The sequence below is a fragment of the Oxyura jamaicensis genome, chromosome 8, assembly GCF_011077185.1.
Source record: "Oxyura jamaicensis isolate SHBP4307 breed ruddy duck chromosome 8, BPBGC_Ojam_1.0, whole genome shotgun sequence".
NCBI lineage: Eukaryota > Metazoa > Chordata > Aves > Anseriformes > Anatidae > Oxyura > Oxyura jamaicensis.
Genome location: NC_048900.1, coordinates 18,236,401 through 18,255,010, shown reverse-complemented (window position 1 = coordinate 18,255,010; position 18,610 = coordinate 18,236,401). Strand labels below are relative to the sequence as shown.

General features: G+C 36.2%; 1 protein-coding gene across 28 annotated transcripts in view; it reads left to right on the top strand.

The window, feature by feature from the left end:
• Window positions 1–10,805, top strand: part of ADGRL2 (adhesion G protein-coupled receptor L2) — a 326,276-nt gene extending 315,471 nt beyond the window's left edge. For 10 of the 28 annotated variants that reach the window (XM_035333947.1, XM_035333945.1, XM_035333938.1 and 7 more), the window contains 2 exons: window positions 2,701–2,829; window positions 6,163–8,247. In XM_035333947.1, coding sequence (XP_035189838.1) covers window positions 2,701–2,829; window positions 6,163–6,917 — 884 coding nt within the window. In that variant the 3' untranslated portion in view covers window positions 6,918–8,247. Of the gene's footprint in view, window positions 1–2,700; window positions 2,830–3,052; window positions 3,135–3,631; window positions 4,567–5,439; window positions 5,493–6,162 lie in introns of those variants that run through there. The other 18 variants (XM_035333956.1, XM_035333954.1, XM_035333955.1 and 15 more) reach the window with 7 other exon arrangements.
• Window positions 10,806–18,610: the final 7,805 nt, after the last annotated feature.

Sequence of the window (18,610 nt, the reverse complement as noted above, 5' to 3'; positions counted from 1 at the left end):
ATTTTATATCATTTAATTTAACATAGAAGAATTGAAAAGAATGTGTTGAAAAAAAAATCTGGAACAAATGTCCTCCAAAAGCAGAGTTTTAAAGTCATCCACCAGCACATTTTAAAACCATTTTCCCTCAGCTGGCCCCCACTATGTAAGTTGAATTCCTCCATTTGTGGGAGTGTATTTAAATAAGTTTCATCAATAATTTAACTTAAAAGCAAGACCATAATTTTAAATCCTTCCTAACCTTTATAGGTTAAATCTGAAACAGAAATATGAGTGCAGTAACATTTTAATGCATATTTGACTATGATTTTTAGGTGCAGAAATTTTCCCAGTGAAATCTAATTGATATCATTTCTATGCAAAAGATGTCTGTAAAGCATTTATCTTTTTTATTTCAAAGAGCATCATACCTGTCACATGGGATAGAATCCAGAATCAGGCACAGAGAAGCCAGAACTTCAAACTTCTTATCTCAAATAGACTTTGAAATCTGTAACTTCATTTTCATATCCAGTTAGAAGACAAGGGTATTAACCAAGACAGAATGTCCCTTCCTTTCTCCCATTCTCCTTTTTTTTTTTTTTTTTTTTTTTTTTTAAAGCAGTTTAGGCTAAGTAATGGAGGGAAAGGCTGCTCTGTGCAAGCTAAGCTCACAGCTTATTCTTCCACTCACATCCTTAAGAGAAGAACACGTAGTTCTGACCAGTTCATGCTCAACTTAGAAAGTTTCAAATAGAAAATTCACTACTGTCAGGGCTGCTATAAAGCTGCCATGAACCATGGCTGGCAAATTTTCCTCCCTTTTGCTTTTTTAAGATTCAGTGGTTGGGACCTGTACTTAACTCATATTTATTTTTGAAGTAAAAAGTGTGGTACTTTGCAAAAGATAAGATTTCAAAAAGCATTATCCTACTTCTGCTGTTTGGTGCATAAAGATGGATGAGACTTGTGTCTCACTGCTCCCCCCACCTGAATCATTATTATCCTCTGGCAAAACCAAAATTAACTAATTTTTCCTAAGTAGCATTTTTTTTTTTTTCATTTATTAAAACCCTATAGACATGCCAGAATCCCAGATAAAAGCCTGGGATTTCATCCTGGTTTGATTTCTCTGTCTCCCAAGGTATGCTCTGCTCATGCTGCAACCTCAGGTAATTGAGAGTTGAGCACAACAGATCTTGGAATTTTCTCCCCGCTTTGGAACGCTAGTCTCAAGTCACCTGAGATGCTCTGTCATGACTAGAAAAAATTGATAGTGACATGATTCAATTGTAATAATTTTGCTATCTTAGTATACATGTAAGGGTAGTTCAGTAATTATTGGCAAGTATCATTTCATAAAATTTAAGGTTTCAAAGGTGGCAAACTATGTGAATTGAATAACAAAATTCTTACTATAAATTACAGGTAATAATTCAAACCAAGATTAAACATATTACACCAAAAAAAAAAAAAGTCAAGACATATTTGAGTTAGCATTTCTAGTAGTAAGTAGGTAACAGCTGAAGAAAGCTATGATAAAAACTTTCTTAGTTGTTCACTGGTATAAACTTTCAAATAATATTGGCATAATCAGGTCATAAGTCTCTGAATCTTAGAATTTTCTGCTTCTTTGAGCTACCAACTATCTATGGTAGTACAAAAGCATTAATATTTGAAATATATACTGCCTTTTCTATTGCCAAATAAAAATATAGTATAAAAATATAGTTGGCTCTTTAGTTGTACTTGGGTCTATGATAAGCTGATCCTGATACATTGCTGTGCAATGCAATAGAAAAGGAAGTAGAATTTTACTTTAATGAAGTGTTTAAAGATTTAAATGGCAGCTTTTCATGGTGTTTTTTTTTTTTTCCTTTTTTTTTTTTTTTTTTTTTTTTTTTTTTCCTGTGTGTGCATGTCAATTTTCCAAACAATTATTCTTCTGGTAACTAGAAATCAGAGCTAATAGACTTTTTAGTTTTCACATGATGCTTAATTTTTTTTCTAATTCTTCTGAATTGTTTAAATGGTATTGCACTAACATGCAAATATGTTCTAAAAAATCTGTTCATTGCTGTAGTATCTTGCTTCATGTTACACTGCTTGTAACCTGCTTGTTTAAAGAAAAGTTCTCATTCAAGGAATTATTTTTTTTAAAACCTGGCAGATAAATTTGCTTTCCCCTCAGCATGCATACTTTTGCATATACTAAGATATGCTTGCAGTTTGTCATCCACTGTCTGTTTGAAAACAGCAATTCCCTTCCACTCTCTGTGTATTTGTCATAAAGTGAATAACAGCTCTGATCCATCGTAAGAGATTTTTCAATGCATTTAAATTCAAGAAATTCAGTTCTCTCGATTCTGGGCAGAAGTGTTCCATAATATCATTTTAGAAGTTATAATAGCTTTATGTAGTACCTTGATCTCTACACATTTAATTGCTATTCTTGTGTAACAGCGATTTTGTATACATTAGTAAATGTCACTCTCACCAGATGTTTACTTTGGGGATTTGGACAGCACCTGTGAATTACTGGAATCTAACTATATTTTCCTACTCCCATTTCAAATACATAGCTCAAATACATTCAGAAATTTTCAACTGAGTTACATTTGACAAGTTCTACATGATTCATGATGAATTAAAAATATTCTTTATTGAAATTGTCAGAATAAAATTAAAGAACTGACTTTTTTTCTGTTTCTTTTGCTTTAGGAATGACTGGCAATTACCTACTAACAAACCCTCTTCTTCGACCACACGGCACTAACAACCCCTATAACACATTGCTCGCTGAAACTGTTGTATGTAATGCCCCTTCAGCTCCTGTGTTTAACTCACCAGGTGTGCTTATACTTCCTGAGTAAAACCGCTTTTCTTGGCTCACTCCAAATCCCTTCTTTTCCCTAGACAGAAACTCAAGTTGCAATACCCTAGCTATACATTCTGAATTTCTGTTAGTTTGAGAAATACAGTATTGCCTGCCAGCTTGTAAAACTGCACTATATTATAGTAATGCCTTTGCCATAACAGTATTTACCAATAATTATCCATGTTTTTAACACAGGTGGCATAAATCTTAATATACTATTACAGGACTGACATCACATGGTCCGAGAGCCCATCTTCAAGATATATATCACTTAGAGGTATCATGTCTATGCAATGTAAGGTTGACTCGAAATCTTGCTGAGAAAAACCTGCTCATGGAACAGATTAGATACTAAAGCAGTGCAAGGCATCTTGACACCTTTGGATACTCCAGTGTAGAAAATTGTATCCAGCGTCAAACAGACCTATAGTATAGTGCAGCTTTATGGTAGATCATTTCCTTTAGGAAAATCATGAGATTAACAGTTAGAACAGTTTAGTTCTGAATGAATAAAGGGTGTCATCACTTACCTAACGTTTTGTTGTTACAGTATCCAGTTGCTTTTTTTAACTACAGTGCAATTCATCAGTAAATATCTAGCAGTTACTGTTAGATGAGTCATAAGATCACTTTAGTGTAACTGGAACGATAAATCTTTGGTAAAGAGCTCATAAAACTTTGTTTCCAGTTTTTATTTCAAGGTTCTTTTTTAACTGTACTGTAGTTTCTATTTTCATTCTCTTGTTTTCTTACTTTCCTTATGCTTTCCTCTAGCAACCTACAGAGAGACAAGTATGGGAGTAAAACTTAACTTTGCCTATCAAATGTAAATTTTTTCAGCATGATTTTTAATGGGCACAATTAAAACATAACTAGCGGTCATGAAGTAGACTCAGCGGGCAAGTGGTTCACAATTTGCAAATGAAATGTTTCCACATTCAAAAAGTACTTGCATACTGCTTTTTGGAAAACAACATGAGGTCTGTAGCAAACCTTATTGGTAACAGAAGTTATGCAATGCTGAAATAATTTGCTGTTTAAAACCAAAGCAGTGTCAAGCCGAAATACTTAACAATTTACTTATATTTTTACATTCCCACAGTAATCTTGCTACAGGCTATGGAAAGATTTCAAATGAATTACCTGATCATGGGCAACAAAATTTGCCTCATCAAACCAATTTAAATATATTCTAGCATGCTTAACTCTGCAGTGTATCATAGAAAACTCATTTTGGATTATCAGATATATTTTGGTATCTGTTTAGAAAAAGAAAAGAGAATTAAAATTATAGAATTAAATCACTTTCATGAGGGAAATGAATGCCAGCATGTGGTCCTTGTGTTGTCTACTTTTATAAATGCCATATGTTCTGAGCAGCTAAATCCATTGCAAGAAAAATCTTGAAATTGCAGAACTACAAAATTGTTTAATCAAAGCTTAAAGAGACCTTTCAAACAACTCTCATCACTGTTTAAATCAATACACATGAAGAGGAGCTAACAATAACACCAATACAAAATGATTTGCAAATTATTTAGAATTTATTTGGAGATTATTATTCTGTTTTCTAAAGTTGAAGACAAAAATCTTTTCTTCAGAAAATGCAATTACTTTTTAATTGAAAACAATATTTTTCAGAGAAGACTGAATTTTCTAGGATAAGCTGCAGCTTTAATTATGAAAAACAAAGTAAAACAAACAAAAAACCCACAGGAAAATACACAATCTTTTCCAAAACAACTTTTTCTTATACTCCTCCAAGCCTTGCATATAATGCAGCAGCCTCACAGTGGTCAGTCTCATTTCAGTAAAGTCACTCCATTCTTTCTTTACTTCTAGACATATCTGTAGATAACGTGATTTTCTAGGAATGCTGTAACCATTAGACTTTCCATGGTTCAGACTGTTACTTTCTTTCAAAGTTTTTTTTTTTTTTTTTTTTTTTTCCTTTGGTTGGGGAGCCATTTGGTGTATTAATTTTAATTTCTTTGTATGTATAGGAAATCCTTTTTTTTTTTTTGCCCCCCCCCCCAAAAAAAAAAAAAAAAAAGAAAAAGAAAAGCCAAAATCAAAAACATAAAGACCTTAATCATCATAAGACTTCATTTTTTCCCCCCCTTAACTTCTTTTCATGTTTCTAGCAGACCTACCCAATCTGTCATTTCTCCAGCAGATATGAGATATCAGCCATGGCTGATTTCCTCTTCCCATTCCACAACTAATATTTATTCTTTGGTTTAATTTCTGTGACCCATACTTACAGAAATTCCTAACATTTCTGCATTTGACTTCCATGCCCATGGTAACTGTGGGCCTAACTCTTAATTAACTATTCTGGTTCATTCAGCGCTGTCACTGTGACTGATGCAGACTGCAGGCAAACTTTGACCTTTAGAAGCCTGGGGCCATTGTTGGCAGACAGAATATTAGTGCAAAAAAATTACATTAAGTGGGAAAAGAAAAGCTGTTATTGCTTCATAATCTAATTTGCTGAACCCTTGCTCTGACTAAGTTGCTGAGAAGCTCAGTAATTCTTCATCATGTTACAATAAATCATTTTACTTTCTTTTATATATCAGCTACTCTTAGGCCAGATAGCCTGAGCAGACAGACATGATGTGAGTTGTCCAAAGTGAGTCATTCCACCTGCTGTCTATCGTGTTGTTGGATGGTGCTTGTGGGCCCTGGTCCCTGTAGTGTGAAAGATGGCTGTCCTTGTTTAACATAAATTCTTTGTATTTATCCATTTTTTTCATTCTTTTCTTTACTTCATCTCAAAAAATAAAAAGGAAAAATGTTAGAAATGTTGTTAAGTAAAGTAGTTGCTTGCCAGTTATGTGGGTTTATGTTGTACATTTATCTTCAGTTATGTCTGTGATCTAATTCCTTTTTAATTTAGTGTTGTTTAGGACAAATTCTGTTAATTTTATTTTTCCAAATCATGGTGGTGTACTTCAAAACATAGATGTTTCCAAATGAATTGCTTTGCATTACATATGCAAGGGCATGGAGTGAACAGTTCCTTGTGGAAGAGTCACAGAATTGACATTAAATTAAGAAATCAAAATGCCACTATTCCCCACAGGAAATACGTGTTACTATTTTTAAATGCATCTTTCCTATAAGGTGTGCAACTGTTTACATTTGGGAATGTTCAATAACCTTACTTTTCTCAAGTCTTACTTCAAGTACAACTTTGTCCTGAACTACATTAAAGAATTTGTTTAAGAAAAAAAAAAAAAAAAAAAAAAGTGATGAAAAGCACATCAGGCAATAACCAGAGCTGTCCTTTTCTGTTTCAGGACATTCACTGAACAATGCCAGGGATACAAGTGCCATGGATACTCTACCGCTAAATGGTAATTTCAACAACAGCTACTCATTGCGCAACGGAGACTATAACGACAGTGTGCAAGTTGTAGACTGTGGACTAAGCCTGAATGATACTGCTTTTGAGAAAATGATCATTTCAGAATTAGTGCACAACAACCTGCGGGGCAGCAGCAAGAACCACAACCTGGAGCGCACGCTGCCAGCCAAGGCTGTGATCGGCGGGAGCAGTAGCGAAGATGATGCCATTGTGGCAGATGCCTCATCTTTGATGCACAGTGACACCCCTGGGCTGGAACTCCACCACAAAGAGCTTGAGGCCCCCCTCATTCCTCAGCGGACTCACTCCCTTCTGTACCAGCCCCAGAAGAAAGTGAAGACCGAGGGAACTGACAGCTACGTCTCACAACTGACAGCCGAGGCTGATGACCACCTCCAGTCCCCCAACAGAGACTCTCTTTACACAAGCATGCCCAATCTCAGAGACTCTCCATATCCAGAGAGCAGCCCCGATGTTGAAGAAGATCTCTCTCCCTCCAGGAGGAGTGAAAATGAGGACATTTACTACAAGAGCATGCCAAACCTAGGAGCTGGCCATCAGCTTCAGATGTACTATCAAATCAGCAGGGGTAATAGCGACGGCTATATAATTCCCATTAACAAGGAAGGATGTATTCCAGAAGGGGATGTTAGAGAAGGACAAATGCAGCTAGTGACAAGCCTTTAATAGTGTAGCAAAGAAATATTAAAGGCCACGTACAAGTATTAAAAGACTTAATTGGCCCCGTGCAGGCTCCCTTGTATCTGCTTGAAGAGACAATTCTGTTGACCCTGTGGTTCTCCGGTGTAACGGGGATGACTGGACCTCGCAGTTCTGTGAATTTTTATAAAACAAAAACTTTGTATATACACAGAGTATACTAAAATGAATTATTTGTTACAAAGAAAAAAAATACCAACAAGGTATTTTAAGATATCTTCTGCTGCTGAATTTAACAAAATTGTGAAAATAAAATAAAATAAACACTTTCCAGCCATTTTACTGCAGCAGTTTGTGAACTAAATTTGTAAATATGGCTGCACCATTTTTTTTCTAGGCCTACATTGTATTATATACAAGGCGTAGGCTCTAAAATCCTGTGGGACAAATTTACTGTACCTTACTATTCCTGACAAGACTTGCAAAAGCAGGAGAGATATTCTGCATCAGTTTGCAGTTCACTGCAAATCTTTTCCATTAAGGCAAAGATTGAATACATGTCTAACCACTAGCAATCAAGCCACAGGCCTTATTTCATATATTTCCTCAACTGTACAATGAACCGTTCTCATGAAAAAAATGGCTAAAGAAATTATATTTTGTTCTATTGCTAGGGTAAAATAAATACATTTGTGTCCAACTGAAATATAATTGTCATAAAAAATAATTTTAAAGAGTTTGAAGAAAATATTGTGAAAAGCTCTTGGTTGCACATATGTTATAAGCTGTTTTTCTTACACTCTGTTCATAGTACAGTAGTATGTTAAAAATGCAAGTTCTACCCGTTTTCACTTATTTTTCACTGTAAACAGTGTTCTGCTTTGACAAGTTAGTTTTTATTCCTTTTTTTTTAAAAAAAAAATTCATTGCCAAAAACATAATTTGGGGAGAAAATTGTTTTAGAAGCCAATTATGCCAAGCCTTGCACAAATTTGGTATAGCTAACAAAGATTGTAACTCAATTCCCTGTTCATTCTTTAATCAGGGTTGGGTGGTAAGGGGTAAAGGGGACACTGGACACTTCTCACAAGCTTTCTCGTGAATAAAAGGTGCCTGTCCTTTAAAAAGATAAATAAAACATAACTATTACTCTTCCATATTCCTTCTGCCTATATTTAGTAATTAATTTATTTTATGATAAAAAGCTAATGAAATGTAAATTGTTTCAACAAAATTCTGCTTTTTCATCCCTTTGTGTAAACCTGTTAATAATGAGCCCATCACTAATATCCAGTGTAAAGTTTAACACCTGTTTGACAGTAAATAAATGTGAATTTTTTTTCCAAATAGGTAAAATGTGCATTATTATGTACGAAGCATAATTGGCATCAGCAGTCTTTTGACCCATCTGTATCCTGCTTAGAATGGCTTCTTTACATTTCATGATTTAAGTGTTGAGAGTACAATGGAAACTGTCTATGTAGTCCTACAGAAAAGAGTTCATCTTTACTTACTATTCATTACCTTAGTCACAATTGAATAGTATCAAACTCAGATATAGCAGGGTCATTAGGAAAATGTACTGTAATTTCATATATTTACATAACTTTTAAGTAGGCATCTGTACTGAAATCAAAAATAAGGTGGTAAACACCACCATCATATTCTCAGCAACAGTAATTAGCAGTTAATTATTAGTGATGAAGATATAGTCTTATAGTGGGGAAAACATGAGTAAGCAGTATTTGGATAGCATTCAGAGTGCTGTGCAAATAATCAATCCATCACAGCACCACTTTAAGTTTGGTAAATAAGCATGACTGCCCCATTTTTATCAGACTAGAAAACTGTAGAAGGCAGCTGATGCCCCAGATGTTATCAACAAATCAGTGGCAAAATTGGAAGTCTGAAGTCTTTGTTCCCAAGCCTTTTTTGTCCCTCTCAACCAGGGCTTCTCAAAGAGAATGCCAAGGACTTCATTTTTTTTTTTTTTTTCAACTTCCAAAAGTGTGTTCTTTCATAACACAGAGGCCATGTTTTCATATGTGGCACCTGTGACTATATGTATGACGACAACAAAAATTCATCTGAAAGCCTTTTAAATTCTGTTAGCTTCTAATGTGCTTGAATATAAGAATACTCCATTTGGAATGTATATCGATACACATTGGTTTTGTGTAGGTGCATTTTGAAAAAGTTTGGATTTCAAAAAAACATTTTGGGCAAGACTTCCTGTTGTTGAGACAATTCAAACGTTGTAAAAAGTTATCCGAGTTGAGATGGAACCGTAGAGTTCAGATAACCTCAATATGTCTGTAACTGGGACTGTGGCACTGTAGCAGTTGTTGAAGACAAAAGCATCTTTACCTTACCCTCCTGGTAACACTTGCCAATATGTTCCTTAATACATAAAAATTACTTACTTTGTCGTAGAGTCACTGGAACATTTAAAATTTAATCAGAAACTGTTTACTTCTGTTTAGCAGAGATGCTTTAAAAATCTGAAGTCCGTGAAATAAGGATTTGTTCTGATTCAGGGTATACAGCAGACGCTTCGGAGCAAAATGATTCCCTTGGTCTGTCTGGCAACTTAAAAGCATACTTGCTGCCTTCTACCTAGGAAATCATGTCTTAGGGATTTTAAAACTGTGGTGCTCAAGTAATTATAGTACACGATCTAATAACATCACCAGCTTTCAGCAGAATATTCAGCCCTAGTTCGAGCAAGTACTCCTTTGTGTCACATGTTGTGATGTGACAGGTAAAGGTGGCAAAACTACATGCCGGAAAAGGTTGGTAGCGTTGTGATCTTAAAAATTTATTCAACTGCAAACGTAATACATATACATAAAACAAGAAAATTGAGCTGATGAACCTAAGATGAACCAGCTGAACCTAAATATCATAAGGGAATTCTTTTGTTAGCTTCTTTGTAACATAGATGTTGCTTTTTAGTGAGCCTTTTTTTTTTTTTTTTTTTTTTTTTTTAATGTTGTACTAGTGAGTGTCCTGTGTTTAGCTAGCAACTAGCAGCCAATACTTTGCCAAATTTCTGTTGGTGTAACTTCTCAGTGTAGTAGGTTACAATACAATTATATGGCCAACAGCTTACTGTAATTTCTTTATGTTCTCTCTCACGTTCCTGCCATCTTGTCTTGGGATCAGAAGGACAGAAGAATTGAGAGGAAGAGTCGAGAATAGTGAAATAATGACAGCAGAATTAATGGAAACAAATGTTTCTTCAGGGTCATCAGTTAACCAGTTCCTATGATGGTGCCAAGGATATGCTGCTATTTTAGGCACTGTCTTTCAGAAGAGCTGTAATTTTCTTGAGGCTAGTAATCTCCTGTTAGTATCAGTGTTAACCCTACTGGCTCCATCCAATTCTTCCTTGTAACTTCAGTCCAGTTATATTCCTACAAAAGATTAAATGGGATGTGCATTTAGTGAACTGTTGTATAATGGTGCTATGCATTGTTTAATATAAAATACATCTCAATTCTACATAAGTGAACCATAACATGAAGAAATGCAACATTGGTAATACCTTTATAGTTAAAATTAATCTTTATCTGTGAATTCTACAATACACCTTTGCTTCTTTTAAATTGGAAATGAAATTACTAATAAAGTTTACATATATTCACTTATGTAGGCAATAAAAGGTGTTTCAAATTGACATAAGTTATGGATAAAATACGTGTCATATTTTATGTCCTATTTTTTAAGAAAAAATTCTTTCTGAACTACTCAGAACAAACATTAACAGAAAAACAACAAAAAGTAAATGATCTCTTTGTACTGTTGTTATCCCACTTTGCCTCAAGACTAACAAAACTTGTTGTCTAGAATTGATTATATAACAACATGTGCTAGTGTAAAATTTTATCCCTGAATAAAATTATTTTTTAAGTCAAGAGAAGCTACAGGCAGATGTATATATATATGTATATATACACATACAGACAAATACATCTCCATGGGGGTCTTAACTCACAAATTCTAGGGGATGATGGAGAATGAAAAGTGCTGGGACACAGGTGCTCTTCAATTCCACTCTGCTGTAGCCTTGCAGAGACACTTTAGCCCTTCAAAGACACAAAGGGAGCTCACGGTGAAGTATACATTAGATTTTTATTTATTTATTTATTTATTTATTTTTGAATAGATGGTGGCAGTCACCATCCACATTTATAAAGGTCATTGTTACCATTCCAGTAAGCAAGGGTCTTGCTATATGGATCCAGATTTATGAATGCTGCTAGCCTGCTGGGTCTCTACCCTAGAAATACATTGGAGGTTGGAAGCCAGCTTTGTACTGAGCTGGGGATAAAGGTTAGCAGCACCACAGCCCTGGATGGAAGAGATTTGTGTCTCATTTATATAAACACTAAATTAGTAGGAATTCAATTAGCAGATCCAGCTCAATCATCCAGCTCTGACAAAAATCTGGAGTAAAGGTTCATTAGGACCCTGTCCATTTCAGCAGTGTTTTTTTTCTTTTACTTTTTTTTTTTTCTCAGTAAAATACCTCATGCGGTTTTTAGAACGACAACTTCTAAATCCCTTTATTCATGCAGGATAAAATCTCAATGGTATTTCATTAATTCATGCCTAAGAGCATTAGTATCTCTTCTTACAGTATTATGTCATCATTAATCTCAACTGTGCCCCATCAAAGTTCCTGGCATGTGAAACAGATCACACCATGATGTGGCCAGAGTGGTTAGAAATGCTATAGAAAATAATGCAAGCCTCAACTCAGCACCAAGGAGATTTTAAAACACCATTCCATGTAATGCATCAGCTGTGTCTGAAGTCTTCGGCGGGGGATCGCAGAGTGGGGAAGTCACAGTGGCAGAAATAACATTCAGAATAGGTAGTTGTATTAAAAAAATATATAAATAAATAAAAGTTCTTCTAAAGCAAAGCTGATATAAATTTTAACCATTTCTTCATTGGATACATGTCTCTTGTCTGTTGGAGTAGAAACCCTGCCTCAGTATAGATGCTGTACTACACCCAGTTTAAAGCTTAGAGACAGCAAAGTTGAGCACAGAAACATCTGTGTACATAAAAAGTCTGGTTCACAAATAGTAAGCACAACATCCTGTGTAATAAGTGTATAGTTAAAGGAGAGGCAGACTGAATAAGCATGGAATATCTATCTGGAATAACTGTCCAAGTCTTGTAGCATGCAAAGAGCTTTAAAATAGCTTAATGTTGCTGAACTTTCAGCCTCCATGATTGATTAGGAGAACGAGTCCCAAAGTTTAACGAGGTTTTCATGGAAATAAATCATTTTCATTCACTTTGAGCAGACCACTTTTTTTTTTTTTCAGGATAAATAGAAACTTCTTAGCTTGTATTCTTTATACTACTCATTGTTTTAAACACTTTCACACTGTCTCCTATTACTCAACTCCTTTCTAAACAAATCCTTGTTTTCAGACACCTCCATTTTTCTAATTGTGTAGTTGCCGGTCTGCAGAATTACTTTTTGCCAGAATGCTTTAAGAGAAAGGGCAAACCACAAAATTGTTGGTGGATTGTTATATCTGATTTATGGATGTATTTTCTATTCCATCTTCCACCCCACCACCCCAAGACACACATGTGCTCCCACGTCATATTTTGTCTTCATAGTATCTGTTCACAACACAATTTTTTCCACTAAGTTGATCATAGCAAGTAATGACCTAAATAATTATGGTTAATTTAGAACCCAACAAAGCCTATAGATACTTCCAATTATTCCCATGAATGTGTGCCCAACCTTGTATTTGTCAGCACTGCATTTCATTTGCAGCACACTGCCCATTTATTCACTTTGTTAACCCAGGTCACTCACAATCTTCCCTAGTTCTGATTAACTGAAGTAATTCTCTGTTAACAGCAAATGTTGCTACCTTTTAGATAGCGTGTTTATCCTTTTTTTTTCAGATAGCACCAGTTTTAATACAGAATGTTAGGGCACTATACCATTATTAGCCTTTTGCCATGATCAAAAAACCTGACCACTTAATCCTGCTCTACCTCTTAGTTTCTAATGCACAATTGCTTCAGCTTTTACTTCCTGAACACTGTTCTGCTTTAACGACCTCTTGGTAGGGATATTTTTTTCTTTTTTAAATACAAATAAATTACATCAACCATTCTCTCCACCTTCAGCAGCTGCACAACTGGTTTAACTTTAGTGTGTCAGAGAGGCACAATTTTCTTGCCCTGAGCATTTACATCTCTGTCAGCAGTGTTTCCTCTGCACTGCATGCTTACATACAGAGTTTCTACATGTCAGATCCAAAAAGCACTTAACTGTTCAATGTGAAATTCAGATGGAATTTAGGCACTGAAATCCCAATATACATAACTCACAGGTACAAAGAACATCATATTAGGGGAAGAAGCAATTCCAACCTTGTAGACACATACATTTTTGTCACTAAGGATGTTTTGGCATCCCTTATTCTGCTGCTGCATGTCTGCAGCCACACCATCACAGCAGAGGTGAGCCACAGCAGGCACTATTACTGCCCTCCTTGTGTGTGACATGCAGCTTCTGAATGCCACAATCTATACATTCAGTTAAAAAGGGGCTCCTTCCCCTCTCCTGCTGAAGTTCCAGTCCTGACAATAATTACAGCTGGAGATAGGAGAGAAGCCATGGGAATCTGTGCAACTTCCCAGTGAAAATGTCTCCATGGAATCTCTGCACCAGTCCTGACGATGCCCAGTTTGTGTTGTGAAAGGGTCACAGAGTCCACGTGTGGAGATCCAAAACCATAAGTCACATGTGTCACATGTGATGTGATAGGGCTGTGTGACTCTGATCAAACATTTTCACATGCATGGTACTGGCTGTGCACACAGCCCACAGGGAGAGTGGGTGCATCACAGCCAACAAAGTGCCAAAGCTTGGGTGAGCTCCACAACACTGAGATGTGCTCTGGGCCCCCGTGGACTTACTGGCCCTCATTTCCACATAGCTTCTAGCTAAGAAACTCAAAGAGTCAAACTTGGGCTGGCCAGAGTATTTAGCCCCTCAGCATGCCACTGACGAGCTGCTCCCAGTGACCTACTTCTTTCTGTGCTCGGATACAATTACACTGCTACTGCAAATGCTGAGACGGGTTTGCAGCTCTGCTTTGCTTTCAGGCAGGTGTGGCTTATGGTGAAGCTCCTGCTAAAAACCTTCCTGAGGAGATCCTCACTGTAGCTGCAATGGCTGGTGGCAGGGTTGTCTCTGTGACAAAGCAAAAACACATGCAAGCTTGCATGAACCATCAATGGTTTCTGTGCACATTAGAGGCTGCCTGGAGAAGCCAGACGAGGCTGTTTTTTTCAAAATGTGAGGGGGGCAAAGATAATACACAGAGACAGAGAATAAAATAAAGGAATAAAATGAGGTACAGGAGTAATTTTGTTCTCACACTTCCTTCCACCACTACTAACTGCAGCCCCTTAAAAGCAACACAGAAAAAATCTCACCAGTGTCCATTCATCTGGGTTGTTTGACGAAATGTGCCAGTTTAATAAAGCATTTCTAACTCTTCAAAATTGTTAATTCATGTTAATGTCCTAAATACTTAACCTAATAGCATTGCCAGATCCCAACATTCTCACAGTTTAGAAATGTGCCATTCCAAGCATGTCTTGACATTTTCAAAGAAGACTTGCAAAACTGGATTTATCCAAAATAACTTATTTCAATGACCAAAATTCTACTGCTCACACAAAACACTAAAAATGAAGAAAACAGTCAATACACATAGCGAGAGAAAGCTGATTAAGCATTTGCCTTAGCACAGGCTTCACAGAGCTATGAATGCTCCCTTCACTGCTGAGACTGATCACTGCAAACGATGCACTGATACCCATCCAGATGTGCTGGTGATTCGCCTGGCATCCCACTCCTCAGCACTACTACAGGAATCTAGCCTGTGTCCACTCTTAAAAGCTGTATATCTGCAGAGACAATGTTTGTCTCTCATACACAGAGGATTTCTGGCCTAAATTAATGCTATAAGTGAGTAAGTGAACGTGTAAGTAAAAGTGACACCTATACATAAAGAAGGCTAACTCTAATTTATAGGCAGAACTGGTCTCACAAAGTGCTGTGTGAATTTATCATGGACCTTTTATGATCCAGTGCATGGTGTGCATGCTGAGACCGCACTTAATGCGCCTGCAGAAAGAGAGTACCAGCAGGTACAGCCCAGGCAGTCTGACATCGAAAGCAAGCAAGTAGCTGCTGCAGGGGGTTTCTCCTAAGTCTCAGCAAAAGTTTGTTGTAGATTAACTGGCACTTAGGGGACTGCTTGGTCTCCCCACGTCAAGATAAGAACATACTACATGCTGCTTATAGTTATAAGTGTTCTAATTAGGTCGACTTGATTATTGTTCTGTGGTTTGATAGATGCTGTATTTAAAGTAATTTCAGGTACTAATTTTTAGACCTTTTTTGTGAACTAGTAAATCAAGTGCAATTTATTCACAGAATTATTCTTTTCTTTCTTAATGCCTATTCCCTCTGGCTTGTAACTTTAATTAGAACCTGCTATCTGTTCATATTGGTAATGGTAACAGTTGTCACTAGAGTACAGATGCATAGATTCAGCTTATATTGCCACTTTGACTTTATATTTAAAACCTAACAATCTTCCCAGCTATACATCTGAGAATACTGTCCATTAATGCTTGATTTCACTGCCACCTTGAACTCCAGACTCTAAACAATAACAATCTGATTATTTTTTGATCATTATTTTTTAACCATCCAGTAATGCATTTTCTAAAGAATAGAAACTTTTTTTTTATTATTAAAAAAAAAAAAAAAAAAAAAAAAAAGCCTCATTTGGAGATAAATATATGCCCCAAAAGGTTATTCGGTCCATCCAGATTTCTTTTTTATTGCTATTGATTTTCCCAAGGCAGTATTGTTTCTTGAATAATTATCGATCTAAGCAATTGTGTGCTAAAGTAGGCTGATTCATTCATTAAACATATGCACAGAAAAGCTCTTGGTTGGGCTGGTAAAAACAAACAACTCCTCTTCTCCTTTCCACTCTTCAACCCTTCCCTAGAATGGATGATTACCTTGAATATTGAAGTATTTGATTTGCATTTGTCAGGAAAAAGAAACATAAAACATATTTTTGTGGAGCAGAAAGATTATACAGGACCTGGAAAATCATTCAGAAAACACTATTCTTATGTGGTTTGATCATTTACACACTGTTTTGCAAGTTCCATTGATGTGAAGGCAGTCTTCCAGCATCTAGTTACAGCTAGGTTTAAAAGGTTTAAAGGTTTAAAAACCTTGCAAGTTTATTATACAAAGTTTTCTTTCAAATAAAAACGAAGTCCTTTTTCAGTATATGATATGGAAAATTATATCTATTTTATATATTTTCTAATTAAATATATCAGGAAAATAATAGCTTTCAAGGTCACTGTTCACAGCAGATACAGCCAGGCCACTCTTGAAGCAGTCTGCATACCAGCCAGTGTACTTCATGTAAGAGAAACAACACTGGCAGTGAGCAGGGTTAAGAAGGCATCCATTAGCAAATGCTGAGATGAAGAGGATGTCTCTTCATTGTCTTATGTACTCCATGGCTGGTACAAAGTTGCATTCAGCCTAGCAAATCATATCTTCAAACCCCGGCACCATTTGCCTGCAGAACAGCTTTTCTGCTGAGTGAATGGTGATGATGCTTAATCAGGCAAAGGCAAGGGTTGCCTCATGTCAAATACTTAGCATTTGTTTATCCTCCAAAACAGGAAAAAGGAAGGATGTACAGTATCTCCATGTGAAATGGTGGATCAGCATATTGTTGTCTGCTGTGTAATACAAAATGAAGCACAACAGGTTATTCAACTCAAGAAAAAAAAATAAATAAATAAAAAAAAAAGTATCTTCAGACAAACAATGTAGTGTTTTAACACTCAGCAACAAATCTGCTTGGTATACTGAAATTTGTGAGGCAGCAAAACTTACTGAAAACATCATCCAGTTGTAAAAGAAAAACAAACAAACAAACAAAAAAACACTATGAGGATTGAAATTTAATTTTGTGATTCCTTCTTGGGAGAGATCATGAGGATATCTGGTTGGTTTTGGTGAATTTTGGCAAAATACTATGCCGTAGTGATATAGCTCTCTGTGAATATTTTTCTGAAATACTGAACGATTATTACCATCATTTCAATGCAGATATGAGGCAGTACACACACAGACATTCTGTTACAATGCAGGGAAGCACAGGGCATGCAGAATCTGCCCATATATATTTTTCTCCACTTATGCTGATATGAAATCAGCATATTTTGATTGAGGTCTGTGGGATTATTCCAGACTTGCACCAGTTAACAGGAACAGAGTGAGGTTTGCTGTATGGTACTCTCTATTTCCTGTCACTTCTCTCTGTTGCTCATCCCCTCTGTTTCATTACCTTATCGCAGAGCCAGTGCTGTTCCACATCCATGCTCTCCTACTTGTAGCATCACTGGTAAATTTAATGCTCACTACTTAATCACTTTTCTCTCAACAGGTAAAGAATAATAAAACAGTTGGGGGGGTGGGAAACAACAAGATTTAGCACATTATTTTCACTTAAGAAACAAGAAAACTCACCCATTTATATTTATGCATATTCAACATCTTCCATTGGTGGAATGACCCTACAAGTAAAGGACTCCAGCTCAACCCATCTAGCAGGTAGAAAATAGCCACTACCACATACTCTAAGGCTAGCACTGACCCACAGGAACATCTTCAGCAGGAGGAAGAGTGAGGAGAGCAGAAGATAAGAGGTTTTGCTACATGTTCCTTGTTGCCTTGCTTTGTTCTGCAATCAGCAACAGACTACTGTTAACCACAGTAAAGCCTGGAGCAAAGCCCTGGCAACCACTTAAATCAATGGCAAAATTTTTTGCTGACTTCAGTGAGATTATGATTTCTCTTCTGAACCACCATGAATATCTCTCTGTATTTCTGTCTGTTGATTCTTAGACTTGGGTACAGAACATTAAAAACAAAAACATTCAAGACCAATTTTTAAAAATGTTTTCCAACTATGGGCAAATACTTTATTTTTCTTCACTTGTAACCTTGTTTCTGCGTGCATCACCCCCAGTAAGTGCTATTTTACAGTGGAGAGCATATGATCTTTTTTCCCAACTAGATCAATACCTGTCTAAAAGTATTTACTCACCAAAATGGCCATGATCCTTTTCTTTGTCAACCTAGAATTTCTTTTCTGCTCTTGATTTTTTTTTGCCTTTTGACACAGGTTCTTCTATTACTTCCTGCCTACTACTTGCCTCTAATAGGATGTTTTTTCTTCTTTGCTCTTCTTCTCTCTGACATTTATTAGAGAGTATAAATCACAGCTTTTCCACTTGTTTAATCAGGAGGCTGGTCCAGCACTGAAATTGCAGTTGTTTTAAAATGTTACCTACAAACACTTTATCTTCAATTCCTGTTCATAGTAGCTTAAAGGAGACAAGAAGACAATGATCTAAATAAGGAATGGGAAAGACTGAGAGACTCGTTTTATAGAAGAAGAGTGATACATATAGGTTGCCAGTCTATACTAGAATATGGTAGAGCTTATTGTATCATACTTCTGTGAATGTATTCAACTAAACAACTTACATTCTGACTAGCAAAGACTGAAGTGATGAAAGGAGATGGAATGAAAGGATATTAAATAGGC